Source organism: Ceratotherium simum, chromosome 13, assembly GCF_057802395.1.
Source record: "Ceratotherium simum simum isolate JZ-2026a chromosome 13, ASM5780239v1, whole genome shotgun sequence".
In the NCBI taxonomy this organism is placed as follows: Eukaryota; Metazoa; Chordata; class Mammalia; order Perissodactyla; family Rhinocerotidae; genus Ceratotherium; species Ceratotherium simum.
In genome coordinates this window covers 53,181,149-53,203,084 of record NC_141912.1, presented here as the reverse complement: position 1 = coordinate 53,203,084, position 21,936 = coordinate 53,181,149, and the positions used below count along the sequence as shown (strand labels likewise).

The window sequence follows — 21,936 nt, the reverse complement described above, 5'->3', positions numbered from 1 at the left end:
TGGCTGCGGACTGCTTCCCCCTGACTCCCCCCCAGGAACCAAGCTCCACTGAAGGGAGCTGCCTTGGCCACGTTTATGCCTCCTTTCCAGGGGCAGCGCATCTCATTACTGGTTGTGGGATATAAAGGGCCGCCTTCTTGACTCATTCGGCCTCCCAAGCATCCAGTTGGATGGGCTGAAGCCTCTGTTCCAATTGTATTGCGTTCAGCTTCTCCCACCACCCAGTCCTGCTTTCCTCACTTCCCTATGAGCGTTGCTACTGAGAACACTCCCCAGTAAACCTCATGCATGCAAATCTCCATCTCAGAGTCAATTTCTGGGGCCTCTTCTTACAGCAAGAAAGCAAAAACCAAAACTAAAGTAGTTTTTATTGTAAGTCTTCACATAATAATCCGGAAACTACAATTTTCCCATTTGTCATTCAAAGATTGCAAAGAAAAGATTTCAGACAGTAAAAGACAGAGTAACGAGCAGCCACAAGAAGAGAAATGATGCCTATAACATTGTTCAACCCTCAGAAAAGGGGCAGTGTGAGAGTCTAGAAAATTAACAGGTAAGTTTACCTCAACCATAGCTCTGGAAAATCCCGTTTCTTAGGCTGACTCTGTTCTGCTTGAAATGCTGTCAATTTAAGAAGCAGGCATAGGTCTCCAGTGATTATATAAATGTGATGCATAAATGTGATGGAGAAACCTAGTCCCTATCAAGTGGCAAGAAAATGGAGATCTCCACTGAGAATGGAGAGGTTTTGGTGAGGCTTCTTCCTTGAACCTTTAATAGGGCATAGAAAACCCACATGTGATTCTTATTCCATAATAATATCTTTCTTCCAAAAGTGCAGTAGGTACCATGAAGCTCTATTTCCACTTCAAAACTTTATTTCACCATAGACCTGTCAAGTAGGCAAATGTCTTTTCTCTTCTTTTGTAACCATCCTCTTTACCTCCCTACATGCCCTATTTCCAAACCCATTCTCCTCTCATCACCCTTCCCCACCCCATCAACATTCACAAACACTCACACCATCTCACTTTTCCCTTCTTTCCTCCTACCCTCACCCAAGCTAAATGAGTTTCCTCCAACACAACTTATTACCAGTTGGACTACACCATAGATTCCAATCAACTGGTAGGAAGCTTCCTAGGGGCTTCATCAACCCTCTGCCATTTTTATTCAATTTGCCTACTCCCTGCTACAGAACCAAGAGGCTGGACTGGAGTAGCTTGTACTTCTCTGTCTCTCTACCAGCACCACCCTCAATCTGGCATTTGATCTGAAGAGTTTTGCAAACACGGGGGCTGAGACCCCTTTGGAAGTGGCCATCAGAAACGTTGAACAGGCCAGTTCAAGCACAATGGCTGCCACTCTGGGCAAGTCAATTATTCTATATATGACTTAATTTCCTAATCATTCACATGTGGATAACACCACTAAGCTCTTAGTGTTGTGAGAATTAAAACTGAATTGAACTAGTGTATGTACTGAAGACTGGACAGTGCCTGACACATAACAGCACTCACTCGGTAAAGGGGAGCTATTATCTCTTCTTCTCATATTGATGATAAAGCCAGACGATTCCCCTTGAGTGTGGGCTGGGCTCAGTGACTCATTCTAACAATTGAGTATTGAAAGAGAAATGTCGGAAAGAGAAACATCAGACCTTCACAATGGAGGAAGCTGGTTCTGTCAGAGATCCTTGCAGAAAAAACCAGTTGGCTTTTTATTTTGGTTTTGCTCTTGGCTTTGTTCTAGATCAGGTCCATGAGTTTCAACCAGATGACCAGGCTCCCCTGACTTGGACTCAGTGCAGGTCTCTGGGAATCGAACCTGGGGCCAACCTCACTTGCTACAAGAGCACAGCATGGAGGTTCCGGAATGGAGACAGATTTTGGAGTCTGCAGCATGAAGAGGAAGGATGGGACCACCTAGGGAAAACACACCCACAAGGAGCAGAAAGCTGAAGGCAGAACATTGGGGATTATCGAAATTACAGGGACCAAGGAGGATAGTAAGAGACACACAAGAGGCAGCAGAGAAAAGTGCCAGGGAAACCATAGGCGTAAGGGTTCTAGCTGTGGAACCTGACCCATTAGCGTCAGGAAATCAATTAACTTGGTTGTGACCAGCACTGGAAAAGAATGAATCTGGAAATATCAGAGTTCCTTGCATATAGTTACGGATGAGTACTATGTCGGGAAACTTTAGTTTTAGCTGTGTATATAGACTTGTTTACTGGGTTGCTATGTAAAAGTTTCCTTCTTAAGTTGAGTTGCAGTCAAAAAAGTTGGAAAAGCACCGAGATTGGAGTTCCAAGGAAAAGGGAGCTGTCCACAGGGCCAAATACCACAGACAGGTCCAGAAAGACAAGAACTGAATCCAAATGTCCATCATGGTGTGAGCTATCACACGTATCAAATCAACACGTAGTACACCTTAAATTTACACAATGTTATATGTCAATTATATCTCAATAAAGCTGGAAAAAAAAGTCTCTTGGATACGGCAACATGGAGGTCTGGTGATCTGACCAGAGTAGTTTCCACAGTGTATTGGAGGAAGAGTGCCCACTGTACTGGGCGGAGAGGTGTGTGTGAATTTAGAAGGGGAGAGAACAAGAATAGACCTCTTTTTCAAGAACCTTGGCAGAGAAGAATGGAAACAGGTAGCCATGGAGGAGACTTAAGATCAAGGTTGATTGCTTATTCAGGATGGGATTTGAACAGATTTATAGAAGACTGAAGATACAGGGCAAAGTGGATCGTCGATGGAGCAAGCTCTAAGAGAGACAGGATCAGGAGAATGGCTGGAAGAGCTCGTTGTGACCAAGAAGTGAAGTCTGGGGAAAGGAGAGAGTCCAGGATAGACGCCACGTGGAAACTGGCGGGTCACATGTGAAAGCCTGCATTTGCCCCGCAAAATACGGCAGGCAATTCAGACAGGATCTAAATGTGCTGCCTTAACAATTTTTAACATATTGTAGTACTTCCTACAAGATGCTAAATAATTTCAACTATGGACACTACAAGTCAGGTAATGATGATAGTGCTCAGCCAAGCCTAGAATTGTAACGGGACCCAGGAGCGGTGCCGAGGGTGTGCTCTGGCCCCTGGGCTGTCTGAGACGGGGCGGGGCGGGGGGGGGGGGCAGGCATGTGTAGCAGAGGACCCGATGTTGACAGAGCAAGTGGTGGGACTGGTTTTGCTGCAGGCAGCAGGGACCAAGGTGTAGGGTCTCTGAGTTCAGCCCACGGGGGGAAGCCAGGGTGTCCAGGTGGGTGTCTGCCTGTGATAAGCAGGCAATATGTCCAGCGCCCTCTAGTGGCAAAAAGTACCAGTGGGACCTATTGACTAGAAGCAGAAATCCCTGTAAACTTTTTCTGTAAAGGGTCAAATAGTAAGTATTTTAGGCTTTGAGGGCCATTCGGTCTCTGTACACAAACAAATAAGCATGGCCGTGTGCCAATAAAATTTTATTTACAAACACGTATGCAGTGAGCCATACTTTAAGGGCCCCTGCAACTATTTTAATAAGAATATTATCAAAAAATGTTTGATATTGTTCCCAAATCAAATCGTGGCTCAGAGAAGGGCATCATTTAGATAGTGATCACTACACTAAACAAGTCTTAAACACCCTCAGCTTATTCGGAAATTATATGACAGATGATTAGCACTTCTATTCAGCTCTCTAGGAAAGTAGTTTTACGGTACATATATTTTTGCTTTAGACGATACAAAGGGATATCATTTGAAATTAAATGTATTGATCATTTCCGTACCAGTTACCCATTTGAGAATCATCTTGAGGTGACACGGAGGGGATAATGATTTGGGGAAGAGTCAGGAAAACTTGGAGCAGCTGAAATAAAGCACCTTGACTTCGTGTCCTAAGGGCACTGAAATGATTGTTGTGCTGCATGAAGAACACAGGTGAGGTTTGGGATCCTGGAATTTTTAGAAGCATCACGGTTGAGAGATTTCCTCCAACAGCCCAGGTGTAACGCAGATGGTGAGTTTGGAGATTTTTGGCTTCAGTGTCAGGCACAGACACACAAATGAGTAAGACGAGGTTCCTGCCATGGGGCAAGTCAAGAAGTGTTAATGCGTTCTCACCACGTCTGGCCATCAGCGTTTCCAGGCTCCCTGGGGGCTCTCACCCACAGGTAAGCGTGGTTCCGACCTCTGTCAGCACTTCCTCTACTCCCGTTAGCTTGTAGATGTTGACAAGAGGAGCCTAAAGCCCAGCGCTCAGCTAGAGATGAAACTGCTCTTATGCCTGCATGTGGAACAACTGTGAGCACATTCAGGATAGCAAAAAGAATTAGTCATTATTGAAAGCCTACTATGTGCCATCTTTGTCATCTAATTCTCTAAAAATGGAGTAGATAATATTCCCATTTTAGAGATGAGTTAACTGAGACTTGGGGAAATTAAGTAAAAACTCTCAAGGTCACCAAATTAAGTAAGCGCCATAGCTGGATTTAAATCCAGCTCTCCTTAACTCTAAAGCTTCTGCTCATTCCAATACACTAGAACAGTGGTTCTCTATGTATAGTTCCTGGACCAGCCACAGCAGCACCTGGGCACTTGTTAGACATGCAAATTCTCTCACCCCAACCCAGACCTTCTGAAGGAGAGACTCGGGGACTGGGCCCCAGCAATCTGCTTTAACATGGCCACTAGGGGATTCTGACGCATGCTGAAGTTTGAAAACCACTGTGAGATACCGCCTCCAAGAAAAAGAGGATCCTGTAGTAGGTGCCAGGGTACGGGACAGGGAGCAAGAATAGACTTTACCCCAACGAGCAGCCCTGAACAAACCTAAGGAGCTAAGGGGGGAGACAGGGCAGCTGGGGCACTGATTTTTCTGGCCGCCCAATGTCCAGCTGTTTAGAGCAAGGCAATCCCATCGCAAGTAGCTGTGAAGAGAGGCAAAGGATCACATGAGAGCTTCATCATATTTTGTTGACATTGTTTCTTCTAACAACCTATGCATGACATGGAATTGCTATACTGAGATGCGGAATAGGAGGTTAGGTAACTGGCCCAGGGTCAAGCTACCACAGCTGTTCCTGCCTGGGTGCTGGGGGCACAGTCCCTTGATCCGACGGCGGACATCACACGGGGAGACATGAAGAATGGCAGCCACTGATGTGGAGGGAGTCAACACAATCAGGTATCTCAACCACCTGGCGATGTTTTTACACTGCACACCTTTCAGGCGTCCAGGTGAGAACACACCATGGATGAGGGTTACCTAACATCCGCCAGGGCCCTATAAAATGCCTCCCCAGCTGCGTCAGCCCTCATGTGAGAATGTGGCAGAGCCAGAACATAACTCCCATAGTCATCTATGGCAATGCTCCCTGACCCTCAGACATTCCAAAATGATGAAAACCAAGAGCAACCCCAACCTAACAGACCCAGCCCACAGCCCTTTCTCGAAACTTCCCAAACCAACGCCGAAACTTGCCCCACCCATTATGCCCCCAGGCCAATGGGCAGGACAAAAACCCAGGAAGAACATTCAATGCCCAGACAAGTAAGAGTGTTGTTTTGTTTTTCCAAGCAGTACTGATGGAGGTTTAAACAAACAAGACTCAGACCTACAACCGAGGAAGGGCGGGAAGCAGCAGCCGGGTGTCTGACCATGAACACAGGACTCTTGGGGTCCACGCAGGAACAAATCGTATCCCAGAAGAGCCCATCTCCCTTAGGTGCCCAGTAAGTGCTGTCCCATAGGGATCTTGGGAAATGTTCTGCAAGCAGTAAGACCTCATTTATGACTTACCTTGACAAAATACCTAAAGAGAAGCATCTGTAGATTTTTTTTTTTACGTCGTGGCCTCAGGTATGGGGCGTCCCTTACTATGCCCCGGTACAAGCCGGGTTTCTTGCCATGTGAAGACTGCACACGGCCTTCTCTTTCTACAGCCAGGGCGGTAGGGCCAGTTTCAAACGAAATGCAACACTGCTTAGTCACACGAGTTTTCGGATTCTTCCTGTTTTCTGCTTCTTTGATTAAACGATAGTTCCCAAATGAGAGCAATCATTACTTGTCAAATCTTTCACAGCAGCACTTTTTAAAAGGAGGGTCTTAAATAATGAATCATGAGTCACCTTTCTTATTTCCCCCAAACTGCGCCCAAGTTGCAGCACCATTGATTTCCAAGGCCTCATTATGTGTCTCTTCTCCAAGGGTAGGCTATCACAGGGAGCGAGGATAAAAGCCATTCCGAACTAATTAGCTCACCCTAGGGCTAACTGCCAATTTCTGGAACATGTTAAACCTCTCCCAGAGAGACTGTTACCAAACTGTCACTTCAGTCAATGTTAAAAAACATCTCAATTTTTTTCTGGTCACTCACTAAACAAGTAATTTCTCTCCCAAGATTCTTGAGATTTGCAGTTTGAGATGGTAGAACATTTCCACAGCACTTACTATAGGACAGCGTGACACGGAGTGGGCGGGGAGGGGTGGGGGGGAGGGCTAGAGGGACGGAGTCACAGCACTTGCTACCATAACCACACGCAAATGAAGGCCAAGTCTGCACAGGTGGTGGCTAAATTTCCCTCAATTCCATGCCAGTCTTTGCCTATAACCTGGGCCTAAATAATCTCAATAATTAAAACAGAAACATCACCACTACGATAAATACAACAGTAAATGTAATCACAGGTTCACAGTATTTTGGCTGAGGGAGGGGGCAAAGCAAAATAAAGGGGTGATTGGGATCATAGACGCTAGTCAACGGAGATGTGAATTTGAGTTCCAACTTTTTCATTTACTGTTTGTTCCTGGAAAAGTTATTGAAACTATTTGAATCTTCATTCTCTCCTTAAAACAGGGAAATGCCACCACCTGCCTACCTCATGGGGCTATTCTGGAAAATTGAGACTGTTCGGTTAGCTCGGTGTGTGGCACGTCTAAGTGCTCAGTAAACAGGAGCCACTGTAACCTCTATTGCACTATCCTGAGGGGCAGCTCGTTAATCCTTTAGAAATTAAGTGCTGATGCCTCAAAAGGACCTTGGGGAATCAACCCAATCAGCATTCTTGTCCGGTCAGAAATCAGAGAGTCTTGGCCTGTCACGGTGACTGCCCACTCTCACAGTTTAAAATTACACCATCCTTCTGGCCAGCTGGGAGGCGCAAAAGCTCGTCTCCAACCTTCCACACAGCCCGCTGAACAAAAGTAACCAGATCAGGTTCTTCTGGTCCGTTTCCCTTTCCCGCCAGCTGTCAGCTTGTAAAAAAGAAAACCCTCCAGCAAGAGGGGAGTGTCCTCGACACTCCCCAAGTTAGGCTGCAGTTACTTATTTTATCCAGTAGGTTTTTCTCCATGGATGATCCCTCTGTGAAATCTACTTGCCCCTCATGATACGTAGAAGCCTCACAAGTCTCCCTTCGAGAGGAGATAGAACACAGCAAGAGGTGAAAAAGGAGGAAGTTACGAAAATCAAAGGTGCAACAGACATAAGCCAGTAAATGAGCACAGTAGACCAAAACCTAGAAGACAGAGGACATGGCAAGGAGGGCGACTTTGTGTTGGAAATCAGCAAGACTCTTTTCTCAATCAGGTGTTTACCGGTTTCTTGGTAGGAACTAGGTTTCCCTTGAGGATAGCCAGCCAGTAAGTCCAGTTACAATGAGGGGGTTAGCGCGAGACCCCCGCTCACCTTTCCACTAAGCAGGGGACCTAATTAAAATTTCCCCCACGCTTTACCTAACTCAAGGGTCTCTCTACCACACCACAGGTGAGGAAGTTGTCAGATGCAGTTTTCTCTGCGGAGAACCAGCATGTGCCCTCATTCCCGATGACACCAACCTGTGATCACACACTGCTGGCTCCCTGGTAGGAGCTGCACTATGTATATATAATAACACTATAATAACAGCAGCAGCAAGACCTGTAATAACAGCAGCCACCCACCCCCTGAGAGCTTGCTCTGTGTGTGCCACTCCATCCTCACTGCAGCCTGGAAGAGGTACTACTGCCCCGTCTCGGAGACGAAGGACCTGAGGCTGGTGACGTTAAGCTCATCCAAAGCCACATAGCGCTGGTGTTCAAACCTGCGTCCACACGATCCCAGCGGCTGTGCTACGCCGACTCTTAAAACCCCACAGCGCTACTGTCAAGAGCACACGTGCTCTCTGCCTTGCCTATTTCCTTGCGCAGTCTTCTTCTGATGGATGTATTTAAAACATAATTTGGTTCCTCTAAAAGGGCTTAATATTGGTCTTGTGTTGATAATTGTTGAAGCCAGGTGATAGGTATGCAGAGATCCATTATATAATTCTACTTTTCTATGTTTTTGATTACCCATAATGAAAAGTTTTAGGTTTAGTTTTTAAATTGGCTCTTTGGAAAGTAAGGTGAGGCAAGCCAACACTAAGTGCTGAAGCGAGGTTTTAGCTCTCCCAGGATGTCAACAAGCTGCAGGACCACCTGCTATTAATCAGCAGCTCCACTGCTGTGCCTCGTCAGACAGCATGCCCCGAGCAGGGGTGTCAGCCATTCTTACAAAGGTACAACTGGCTGTTCAGAGTAACTTTCTGACAAGGAAAGCCCTTTCCCAGCCTCCACCCCAGCCATGAAGCGTGTCTTCTCGGGTATGGTAGATTGCACAAGCGACGGCAGAAGGACCGCTGAGAAAGGCCGGTGTGAGCAATTCCATCTGTGTTCCCTCACCTTGTGATAGCTGATGGGAAGTTTTTAGATAGACAGACTGGCTTGGTCAGGACCATTCCTCCAAACTTTCCAGAAAAAACAGAACATCCAGGCAAACAGTTCTAGTTTTCTTACCTTTTTCATCATTAATGACTCATTATTTCACCCTCTTTTTTGGGGGCTATGTTACCTACTTAGGCATAATTTCCTTGCTAAAAAGAGGAAATAAGGGGCTCAGAAAAAAGTGAGTGAAACGCCACACTAATCTTTCCTGCTTTTCCCGTCACTCCCAAAGACAAACGGACCGGGCACTGTACTCCCCGCTTTCATAAAGGAGGGGCCCGCCTGGGGGCCAGGGGGAGGACAATGCTGTATTACACGCTCCCCTAGGAAAAGGTCAGCTACTTTTGGCAGCGGCCTCACAGGGGAATGGCATCCTCTTGCGTAGTTTTCCTGATGACTAACGAGAGGCCTCTTGGAGAGGCTGGCATGCTCTCCAGCCGGTCCAGTGGGCTGGTGCTGTTTCCATCATGAAGCCTACGTCTGGTCCCAGCATCCTGAAGGCAAAGAGCATGGCGGTGTCACCCATAATAAACGAATGAGATGAAAGTAACTTTTCCCTCTCAAGGAAGGGGAAACAAACTAAATTCCCAGAACTGAAAACAAAAAACACAAAAAAACCCAGGTGAATGTGAAGGAAAGGAGATAGGCCCAAGGAAACAAATCATCAGGAACATAAAATTTCCTAGGAAAATTTAAACACACACACTTTTGTGTCCACCTCTATTCCACTAAAGGCACGAAAAAGTGGTAAAGGGTGGGCTTTATAGGAAAACAAACAAAAAACACACTGGAAGTTCATTCGTTCTTCAGAGTTAAGATGACTTTTTTTTTTTTTTTTAAATTATTTATTTATTTATTTATCCCCTAAAGCCCCAGGCGATAGTTGTATGTCATAGTTGCACATTCTTCTAGTTGCTGTATGTGGGATGCGGCCTCAGCATGGCCGGAGAAGCAGTGCGTCTGTGCGCGCCTGGGATCCGAACCCGGGCAGCCTGCATCGGAGAGCACGCACTTAACCGCTAAGCCACAGGGCCGGCCCAAGATGACTCTCTTTAAATAAAACCAATTTGCTTACCCATCAGCCCAAGAGTTAGTGGCATCATCTTGATAAAACAAAACAGAGTATGCGACAATCTTAAAATGGAGAAAAGAAAATAGGTTCCCACAAATTAGGGTAGAAGACATAAACTGACTGGCCAAACACCACTGCTGTGCCATGTACTTTATCAATAAACAGTTTTAAAATAGAGATATACAAACCACCTAAAAGGCCAAGTGAACTCAACAAGCAAGTGAATGGTAGTAAAAGAAGGCATCGTATTTGGTTGGTGGAAACCAGGTTTCTAAGGAGTTCAACTGGCCAGACAGCCACAATCCGAAGTCGTGAGCCAGAGCTGAAGGCAGTTCCGGGTTCTGTCCTGTGGGGCAAGGACGAGAGAAGGCAAGTCCCACAGGCAGGTCACTCAACACTGACCAGTGGTTTGATATTTAATGGAAGGAAGCACATTGTCAAAGAACTCAGTTGCCTACTGTCATAAGAACACACAGGTGATAATTAATTTTAAAGAGCTGTATGGCTAATGTCCAGGGTGACTTTATTTCATGGAGAGAAAACAAGAAACCAACCACGTGGTTTTCCTCGACACCACAGTGACTGGCACCGTTCATTTCTTTTATCACATCATACAAAAAAAAGGAAATCAATAGAAACACACCAGAACATATCCCACATCCCTTAAATTAGCAGATTTAAAATTAAAACTTGAAGCAATATTTTGTTACACTTTGATTCAAACTCTATTTACAAATTAAATTGCACTTGTAAAGATAGCAACATTTCTAATATGGTTGCAGGTTATTTTGCTTTATTGTGGTTTTATATCTCGATATAAAACTTTTAAAACTTTCTTCAATAAAAATCATTCTTTCTTTTGCAGTACATAATGTATTTTACCCACCAAATTTCTGAATCAGTTTTCTCTTTTTGTGCTTTTCTGCTCTATTTTATTTTACAAATGGCACATACCTTCTGAGTAGGTATAATCAGACACTGTACTCATTATTAAGAAACTCATTCATGAAAAGTTAAAGTGTAAGAAATGAAACGTTAGCAGTCTAACCCTTTGGTTCATCTTTTAAAAAAAAAATCAAATGATATAATTTACAAATCGGTGATAACTCTTGTTTTTGGTTAAAAACAAATCCACCAGGTAGATTACTGATTAAAATCCAACACTGCTTTAAAAGTACCACATTCCTGGTCTCATCTCACTGCTCAAGGATGCCACTGTGTACAGCCAGTTTGACATGACACAGGATACAGTAAGGCACAAGTGGATGGTACAAATAGAAACACATACTTTAGGACTGTTTTTTTTTTCTGCACAAATACTAAAATATGTACCGTTTTCAAGATAAAACAAAAAAGAAATACATATTTTTTGTTATGAAATACCTATACAAAATTTTTAAATTTACACCATCTGAGCTGCCAAAGAAAGGTTTAAAAAAAAGTATCAATTTTTCCCCATACATAAAACTCTCTCTCATCAGTAGGTCCAAGAGAACTTGGGTTCAAAATGTCCCAGCATTTGATGGGAGGGAGGAGGATAAAAATTCCCCTTCCTGCTCTCCCGTACCTCAACATAAGACAAAAACAAAGGTCAGATGTTTACAGTAGTGTATTCTACTTATTACAAACAGCGGAAATTTAGGGAGAAAAAAATCGCGCCAGGAGATCACGGGTGCAAAGTCTGGTTGACAGATCTGAGTAAGGCACTTCCTCGGAGAGGGCAGCGTCCCCATGCGTCACTTGGGGACACGGTGTGCAGGTTCCACTGAAGACCAAGGACTGCAGGAGGCTCCTCAGAAGTCGACGGGAACATCTCAACAGCAGGGGAAGACACGGGAGGTAAAGCCCGGAGGTGACGTTCTACACAGAAGTGGTCACTCGGTCAACGGCATGATTGACCTGGTTTTTGTTTGAATCCAGTCCTTTAGCAGCATTCATGTCGTTCCGTAAACTCTCCACCGTCTTCTTCATATTCTTTAACTCCCCCGGGTGTGGAGTGGCTCGCCTCAGAAGCGTTCTCTAAAAACAAACAATGGACTGAGTGTTTTGATTTTAGTCCATTACGATTTCCAACTCACAGCTTCGTGGCGGTTCATTCCAATACTGTCTTACCTTCTCGGAGATTATGAGTTAGGGTGGGCGGAAAAGCCTTCTCTGGAGCTATGGGCATTTATCAACTGCTTACTAGTTAACAGAAGATCAAAGTGTCGCACACATGTATTTAGTCACGAGAGAAGGATTACTTTCAGAATAAAAGAATAATTTTTAAAATATGAGATTAGTATAAGATAAAAATAAAGCTGCATGAACAGTAAGAAAAAACTAAACAATTTACCACATATAATTATGGAGTGTAGAGGAAGAAAAAGATAAAGGGTAAAAAATTCTAAATTAAAATCACTATAATGTTCTACTATTACATGAAGTGGTTCTGTCTTCCTTTAATCCATGAGGCATGGGAGGTGAAGATAAAGGGAGGAGAGAGAGAAGGACTCTTTTCTTATTTTGCGGCTGTGTGTGCTATTTATGTGACCTACGGAAGAAAGTCCACGTTATTCTCATAAAGACCACAGTACTGTAAGCGAAGTAATAGAATATGGGCAATATTTTTTAAATTACGTTATTTAATGTGTTACATGCTCTTTAGCTAGTAAAACAGCATTTACATCTTTTAAATGGTCTGTCCAGGAATTTCAGGAGGAGCTAAAGGAGGTTAATAAAATAAGAGCACTGTTGAAACAGTGAGGTAACTGGGGAAATAATCCCACCCTGAGAAGCTGCGAGGTAAGCATTAAAGAGTCGTTATGTTGAAGTCATTTTGACATACCTAATTTCTATTTTCCACTCTCCTACTGTAAATGGATAAAATCCCTTTGGTGACAGCTGGAATAACAAAGATTACGGATGGTAATTTAAAAACCTCCTTTTGTTTTGAGGGCTTCGAGCACTCCTTCTAAGCTCTGCTTATGAAAATCTCAATTTGTGCAAGGAGTTGAAGGAGCCAAAGTCAACTTGTAGGAAGGTTCAAGAGCTGTCACTGACTCCTGGAGATGTCGGAGGGCTGGGACACTTTCGAGTGTGGATGAAAGGAAGACTGAGCGGTTCTTACAAATCTGTTTCTGATTTCTGAATGAAAACTTGTAAAGTAATCCAACTAAGATCACAAGCACCCTGCATGGGGGTGACAAGAAGAATGGTTACATGAGAAAGAGAGAGAGGTTTGGTATAAGAGAAGGCAAGCTAAGTCACGTCATGAAATGTGAAAAAAGTCAACACGGTACAGCTAGAAACAGGGTAGAGGGCGGGAAGAGACTTATTTCACCAGGAACAATAGAAAAGAAGAAATTCCCAATCAATTTTAAGAAAACAGTGCAGGCAGGAGGGGAAACTATCACAATTAAGGAAAAAGCACCACTACAAACTGTTCAAACAAAAAAACCAAAAGTGCCATTTGCCATATGGATTGGTGAATCAGCACCTAGAAGTACCTAGTTGTGTGTTCTACAAAACAATTCTTAAATGCTGAAGGCGAAACAGAGAACAGACTATTTGAAAATAAAAGAAATCCTTATTAGGTGCCATTCTCAATCTTGGAAGGCTTTTAAATTTTGAACTTCCACGGAGGCCAATAATCTCCATTTCCTTACCGTTTCGTTGTCTTCCTCATCTTTTTCATCTTCCAGAAATCGGATTGCACTGACTCTGTTCACTGCACGCTCATTCCAGGCCTCATCAGAGACATCATTCACCAAGCTCTCCAGAGCTCCACAGCGAGGCAGGTTCTCTGTTGTGACAAAGACCACATCAGCAGGGCAGTAGGTTCATGTGATTGGCAACTGCTAGGTAGTAATTCAAAAAATTAAAAACCAAAAGAAAAAGGCCTGAGACAGGGTTGCCTTTTCTTTCCAATGATGCATAATTCTATTTGAAATCATACAAAAAAACCCGCCAAAATAATATGTTTAATATTTCATTACAGAATGTCATAATAATTTATAGAGTCCTTTTCCATGATTCTTTTCTATACACTAACTTCAAAAACTTTCTAATGACAGTGATGAGGCTACACGTGTTGGATACTAGTACTTTTCTTTTTTTATTTTATTTATTTTTTTGGTGAGGAAGAGTAGCCCTGAGCTAACACCTGTTGCCAATCCTCCTCTTTTTGCTGAGGAAGATTGGCCCTGGGCTAACATCTGTGCCCATCTTCCTCTACTTTATATGTAGGATGCCTGCCACAGCATGGCATGACAAGCAGAGCACGCGTCCATGCCTGGAATCCAAACCTGTGAACCCCAGGCTGCTGAAGCAGACCACACGAACTTAACCACTATGCCACCAGGCCGGTCCCACTAGCACTTTTCTTAGTAACACACTCTACCACATTTTTCTTTTGGTGTCTTAAAAGCTCATCTAACAAGGCTGGGATTGGCAAGGTGGCTTTCTCCCATTCTCCCAGAGCACTCTAGTTCTCTTTTATCAAAACCAGCTCTCCACAAAGGACTTATAATAGCAATTTGATGTTGGTGTGCATATTTTTAAAAACCAAACATAGGGACCGGCCCCGTGGCTTAAGCTTAACCGCTAAGTTCCACTACTGATGGCCCGGGTTCGGATCCCGAGCACACACTGACGACAGCTTCTCTGGCTATGCTGAGGCCGCGCCCCACATACAGCAACCAGAAGGATGTGCAACTATGACATGCAACTATCTACTGGAGTTTTGGGGGAAAAAAGGATGAGGATTGGCAACAGATGTTAGCTCAGGGCCAGTCTTCCTCAGCAAAAAGAGGAGGATTGGCATGGATGTTAGCTCAGGGCTGATCTTCCTCACAAAAAAAAAAAAAAAATTCAGTAAAAAAAAAAAAAAATTCAGTAAAAACCACACATAATTTACAAAACAAAGGTACAATGACTCAAAACAACTCTCTGGCTTAAAAACAGTTTGCCACTGGTATTCCACACTAATCCTCCAAATGATCAGTTTGGATTTTAAATGACGCTATTACCTTTATTAGGAGTATTTGTATTTTTAGCCTCAGCTACAGTTCAAAACCAGAATGCTATTTAAGGAATTTCAGACACGATAAACAAGTCTGAGCGGCACCTGTTCTGCAAAGATGCAAAGGTGAACTTTCCCAGAGGAGACCCACTATGACCTCACCTGGGCTGGCTCTCGGGGCAGATTAGACAAAACACAGTCACCTGTGGGAGTAAGCGGTCTTAAGGACAGATATTAGCTCCTACTAATTCTCGTGGCCATGTGAACACTGTCCTTAAATTCACCTGGGCAGGTAGGTTCAGAAGGCAGCTGAGGAAGTAAGACGCAGGTTAAAACCTTCTCTCCTGTGGCGTGGTCTGTGTCTGTCTGGAACGTGAGCAGAGGCTGGGACTGGTTGTCAGATAACCACAGAGCCTTCAACTTCAAGGTGGTTAGGGATAAAGGCAGGTGCAACAACCTAATGTCAAACAAAAGGAGACATCAGAGCCTCAAATTTTGCAATTAAATCAATTCCTGTCAATAAAAACAGAAAAAAAATTAAAAACAACCTGTTGGGATTGGGGTCAATATGAAAAAAAACACTATGTTTTTAAGACACTTGATTTGCTCTTTGCAAGCAGACTCTTCAGCAGGTTCCGAGCTTCCCTTTTCTGCTCCCGCCTCTCTCATTAGCACCTCCAGGCCTCAGGGCAAAAAAAGGAGGGAATTACAGAACACACTAGTCAGTCTTGTACTAGAAGGTTTCAATTTAAAGAGGAAAAAAAAAAAGCCAGTGTAATTGTGGAAGGACCCAGAAGCCGGAGGCCTTACTAAGTTAATGGCAACGGCCTCACGGACAGGGCTAGTACGAAGCCGTGGGATCGCCTGTTTTCAAGACGAGGAGGAGGAGATGCTCGGGGTGCCGAAGAGTCTAATTTGCAGTTAAAATAAAGATCAAAATTTTTTTTTCATGCACTCCATTTGCTTTCTCTAGGGAGATTATTTTAGGTATTCCATTTTAAACTTTTATCTTTCAGTTTCTAGAAGCTCCCACTTCTCAGACTCCTACGTGATAATTAATATCCAGATCAGATTGTTTCAGTTTCAAAGGAGATGGTATATGTTAAAGCACTTTAAAATCTGTAATGTGACACCTAAAGATTACTTTTATTTTTGTTTGCACAAATATTCAACAGATTGGCTGCAACCAGTTAAATCTATTCAGTAAAGACCACCTCCAGAAATCATACGTACTTGGTACTTGCCAAAGATGACTTAGTGCAGTGGTTCTCAACCAGGGGCGATTTTGCCCCTAGGGGACATCTGGCAATGTCTGTAGACATTTCTAGGGTGGCATCTAGTGGGTAGAGGCCAGGGATGTTGCTAAACATCCTACAACGCATAGGACAGCCCCACAACAGAGAACTGCCTGGCCCAAAATGCTACCAGTGCGGAGGGTAAAAACGCTGCTTTAGTAAAAACCAATGCTTTACGCAAGTCTACTAATTCACTTTGAAAACAAGTGAATCTCTGTAGATACCAGGAATTTAAGGTTTAAAGAACCTAAGGTTACATTTGGTCAAGTATTTTTATTCTAAGGATGGCTTCACATATTAAATTATGGATCAATCTTAGAAGTAGCTTCATAAGCTAATCACATTTTGTTAACTACCATATGAGGCATATTTTCTTAAAAGAAATCTCTGGCCCATTAATTCTGTAAGAAATTATATGACAGCATATATTCCTGGGGTTCTTTCTTTTATGAAATTGTACATCTATATCCAGTTAACATATGTGGGAGATCTACCTACACAGCTCACCAACAGATTCATATTGCATGATCAGACACATATATACCATTTTGAATTGACAGACTTATGAGAAACAAACTGGAATTCTATGTAGAGATGTGAAGAGAAGCTGTACTCCAATATTGTAAAACTAGTCTAAGTGAAGTGCAAGCACAAACTGGTTAAGTTACTTTAACAAATGAAGTAAAAAATTACCAAAGAGTGCATAAATATTAACAAATGCATTAACAAACTTTTCATAAGAACAACTAATATGTTTTGCAAAAGATTTCCAATGTACTCGGTATGGAGATAGAAAATACCTTCTTTTCCTAACAATGAGTTCAGAAAAGGCTGATCCACCCACACACGCATACTGGGGAAGTGCAGTGGAATGGCACCTTATGTGGGAGTCAGGTTCTGACATTAAATCTTCCATGAGAACCGTATACGTTAAAGCACTCCTGAAAAGACTCTATGATTACACACTACAGTATTTCACTAACGAGAGCCAAATTGGCTGAGAAATGGTGGTTTTTTTTTTTTTTTTGTGAGGAAGATCAGCCCTGAGCTAACATCTGCCAATCCTCTTTTTGCTGAGGAAGCCTGGCCCTGAGCTAACATCCGTGCCCATCTTCCTCCATTTTATGTGGGACGCTGCCACAGCATAGCCTGACAAGAAGTGTGTTGGTGCGCGCCTGGGATCCGAACCCGGGCCAACAGCAGCGGAGCGCGCACAATTAACTACTATGCCACAGGGTCGGCCCCGAAATACGTACTTTAAATCTGAGAATCCACCCAGTGCAGTAATACGCTCATAGCATGAGAAGGACGCCCGAGGAGATCTGAGGGAACAGTTAATTCACGACTCCACTGCTCCTTATTCTGAGGTATTGAGTGGGATAGAAAGTAAAATCTCTCATGCTTAAACAACAAATTATTTCTCCCTCTTCCCAAAGGCTGTCACACACACACACTCAAATGCAAGGAAGTTCAAGACATGAGACATGTATTTGCCAGGCACTGTAACAGGGATTTATTAAAAGAATATTGTAACACACCATGAAAGCTTAAAGTACAAACTCTGTTTCATTTTACTGAATAAAAGGATAATTTCCTTTGAAAGTTTGTTCCTATTTCTTTTTAAAAAGGAGTTAAGCTAACATCCTCCAGAATGTGTAAGGTTTCAAGGTCTTGGCCAAGAAATCTACAGTCAGCATCTCTAACTTTCTTAATCATGAGCGCATAAAGGAAAAAAAAAAATCAAGATTTGACAGCTGGCACAAAACACAGATACTCCAACATGGTTATCACACCTTCTCAGACTAATAACTGGCTTCCCGGCTAAATGCTAAAGCAAAGGTATAAATAAAAGGCTAACCAGAGCATCAATAATAAATAACAGCTTCTAAGGACGACAAATCATATGGGAAAAGCTCAAATAAATTACTAGACTCTATAACAACAAATTTTATAATCACACTCAACCAAGCTACGTGAGATTAATGAGTTGTCTAAAACACCAGTTTTCCTGCAAAGAATCCAAGTGCCAGCTAAATATGGCTGCTGCTGACTGAGTACACCCCACAGTGAGCTAGTTCACGGGCGTCTTGTGGACAGAGGTGTTCCCAGTGCTGTCAAAGAGAAAAAAGGCCCTGTCTCTGCCCAGTCTGCACAGAGATTCCGCAGGCTGGGCTGACCTTCCTGGGGCCTGGGGAAAAAGACACACACTCCTCTGTCTCTCTTGGGTGAACCATCACCCATACAAGTCGGAAAATAGATTAAAAATATATCTATTCCTGCTTTCCAGAGGAGTTAATAATACACTTTTGGTTTATTCTGGTACCTTCCGTACACTACAGAATCAACACAAGAAACCACAGCCCCATTTGTACACATCTCCGTGTTCTATTTAGGACTACCTCCCCCCAGAAATAAAAAGCCTGTGGTTACTATTTACATCAACGGTACAAGGACTCAAGCAAATGAATAACCAAACCGTGAGCCTCTCGTTTCCACTTACATCCACGACCAACCCGACCTGAAGTGGCCTCCCCACCTCTGACCCGCCACAGCAACAGCACCGTCAGGTTCATTTAACAACTATGAACGCCCACTGATCAGCGTGATACTAACCTCATCTACGGGTGAAGACTTCCTACAACTCAGTGTTCCATCTGTCTGTTACTTCCTCCTAGAATTTTTAGTTTTAAGCCAAGTTTTCAAAAATGTTTAAAGATATATATAGAGAACATAATCCGTGAAAAAATTTACACAATACCAAAATATCTGAAGAGAAAGCCCCTGTAACCTCAAGTCTCTGGCCTGCCTCTAAGGGAACTACTATGAATATTCTGTGTACCACATGGATAAGTTTTTTTAAAAATAAAACAATAAGAGCGCTACGTTATGTTCAACACTTGCTCTTTTCACTCAGTATCATGGGCCTCCTTCCGCGTCACTACACAGAGAAATTTCTCATTCTTTAACTGCTTGGTATTCCACAGTATGGCACACTGCTGTGCTGTGTTTTGTCTTTTAATATTTTTTTATTTTTTTCCAGCTTTACTGAGATATAATTAACAGAACACTGTGTAAGTTTAAGGCATACAACACGATGATTTGATACACGTATATATTGTGAAATGATTACCACAGTCGGCTTAGTTAACACCTCTATCACCTCACATAATTACCGTTTTGTATGTAAGAACATTTAAGATCTACTCTCTTAGCAACTTTTAAGGATATAATACAGTATTGTTAACTATAGTCACTATGCTGTACATTAGATCCCCAGAACTTACTCATCTTATAACTGGAAGTTTGTACCCTTTGACTGACATCTCCCCATTTCCCCCACCCCCTAACCCCTGGCAACCACCATTCTAGACTCTGTTCCTATGAATTCTCCTTTTTTTGATTCCACATATAAGCGAGATCATACAACACTTGTCTTTCCCTGTCTCATTTATTTCACGCATAACACCCTCAAAGTCCATCACGTTGTCGTAAATGGCAGGATCTCCTTCTTTCTCACGGCTAAATAATATTCCATTATATATATACCACATCTTCTTTATCCATTATCATCTGTTGATGGATGCTTAGGTGGCTTCCTTATCTTGGCTATCGTGAGTAATACTGCAATGAACATGGGAGTGCAGATATCTCTTCAAGATCCTGATTTCTATTCCTTTGGAAATATACCCAGAAGTGGGATTGCCAAATCATCTGGTGGTTCTGTTTTTAATTTTTTGAGGAACTTTCATACTGTTTTCCATAGTGGCTGCACCATTTTACATTCCCACCAGCAGTGCACGTGGGTTCCCTCTTCTCCACATCCTAGCCAACACTTGTTATCTCCCGTCTTCTTGATAATAGCCATCCTAACGGGGGTGAGGTCATATCTTTTAATATTTTTTTAATTTTTTGGATTATAAAATTCAAAGGTATAAACTCTTTCCACATTGACAGCCATTTTTTCTTGTATCTGGTACTACTAATACTGAAAGGAAGATCCTCAAACACCCGATTTTGTGTACTTGGTGGATATTCCTATGGGACAGAGACTAAGAATTGAGGAAACGCGTATTCTGTGATCGTGGGGAGCTGATGACACAAGACACCAAATCCATTACTGTAACAGCAGGTTTGATACTTAGTTTCCAAGTGGCATTTTATTGTTATCCTTGCTATAATTTATCCTATCCAACACGTCAAAGAAAGTTTTTGGAACCTAACATGTAGTCTCCCCATGCCATTTGCTATTTCTTTTGTTTTTTTTTTTTGGTGAGGAGATTAGCCCTGTGCTAACATCTGCCAATCCTTCTCTTTTTTTGCTGAGGAAAACTGGCCCTGGGCTAACATCTGTGCCCATCTTCCTCCACTCCACATGGGACACCGCCACAGCATGGCTTGCCAAGCAGTGCGTTGGTGCGTGCCCAGGATCCGAACCAGCGAACCCCAGGCCGCCACAGCGGAGCACACGCACTTAACCGCTTGCGCCACTGGGCCAGCCCCTGTCATTTGCTATTTCTATATGCTTGAGAGAAGAGGCAGAAACTTCTGTTGTTTGGTATCTCCCAAGGAGCGACATTTCTGCAAGCTAAAAAGCTGATATGGGAGCCTTTCTTTTATTAGTTTCTATACTGATACTTTAAATAAGTAGTAATTAAATATTTTAATAGGCTTAAAGTTTAGTTATGAATCTACATATACATGAACTAAATGACACACTTAACTGACTCAGATGACAGCTATGTAACTCAACTTTTTAATTGGGTTTTCTCCACCCTGGCCCAAGCATAATGAAAAATTAACTTTCTCTTCTTCCAAGAACTGGAGAATGGGGCTTTCATTCATGTGAAAAACAGTCTTGAGACATCTGAGCCATCTTTCCACTCCAGAATTCAGGATGCGAATCCACACTCAGCAGTGTGGCAGGAACCAGGGGCGGTCTGGGTCACTGAGTTTCTGGTGCTGGAGGTGAGAGGTCAGGGAAGAACTGCGCTTCTCAAGCTCTAAGTCTCCAGTTAGGCTTAGTCCAGCAGAAACTCAACATCCAACTCCAATTCATCCCGAGTTCCCAGTAAGCAGTTAGTGGCCTGAAGAATCTATCAAGATGTCCTGAAAGCATTAACCTTAAAAAGGTGAGCACTCCCTGAGGCCATAACTCAACACCAGATGCCGGCTGAGTGCTGCTGTTTATTTGGCGCTGCTGTCCACAATCCATTAGCTAGAGTGAAAAATGGCGGCCTATGCCCGACCTAAGTGACCAGCTAATCGGCAGGGGGACGCAATCCCCCAAATGCTCTTCAGACTGTTGGTAGTAATATTTACCATTCACAATCATCGCTCACCCTCCCCGCGTTGAGCACTTTCTCTCCTATCTAACTATATAACACTCAGAGCATTTTTTTAATTCCTTTTAGCGATGCAGCCTGTGATACAAGGCGCTTTGCAGTAGCATGCTGTTCATTCTGCAAAACTAACATTTTTAACCTTTTCATTCGGTCGACAAATATTTACCAGGCATCTATCACATGCCAGGCACTGTGAAGGGACAAATGACGTAGTGACACATAAACCATAATATCTAACTTTAGATGACTTCAGGTTTAGGGGGTTACACACATGTAAACAGGCAGTTATCCTGTGGTGCTGTGGGTGCTACATTAGGGGTAATTAAAAAATGCAGACTCAGAGAGAAGCAGCTTCCTGGAGAAAATAAAAGCAAGAGTTATGAAGAACAAAAGTAGGGTGACAGAGAAGAGGGTCCCAGGTAGAAAGAACAGCTTGTGTAGGCTCAGGGGCAAGAAAGTACAGACGACATCTGAGCTGATGAAATTAGCTCA

At 43.1% G+C, this 21,936-nt stretch overlaps 1 protein-coding gene across 1 annotated transcript in view; it reads right to left on the bottom strand.

Annotated features, from left to right (window-relative positions):
- Positions 1-10,305: 10,305 nt before the first annotated feature.
- Positions 10,306-21,936, bottom strand: part of LRRC1 (leucine rich repeat containing 1) — a 124,178-nt gene continuing 112,547 nt past the window's right edge. Inside the window, exons 12-14 of the mRNA XM_004424009.3 lie at positions 15,092-15,264; positions 13,453-13,589; positions 10,306-11,824 (exon numbers count right to left, since the gene is read on the bottom strand). Coding sequence (XP_004424066.1) covers positions 11,666-11,824; positions 13,453-13,589; positions 15,092-15,264 — 469 coding nt within the window. The 3' untranslated portion in view covers positions 10,306-11,665. The remainder of the gene's footprint in view (positions 11,825-13,452; positions 13,590-15,091; positions 15,265-21,936) is intronic.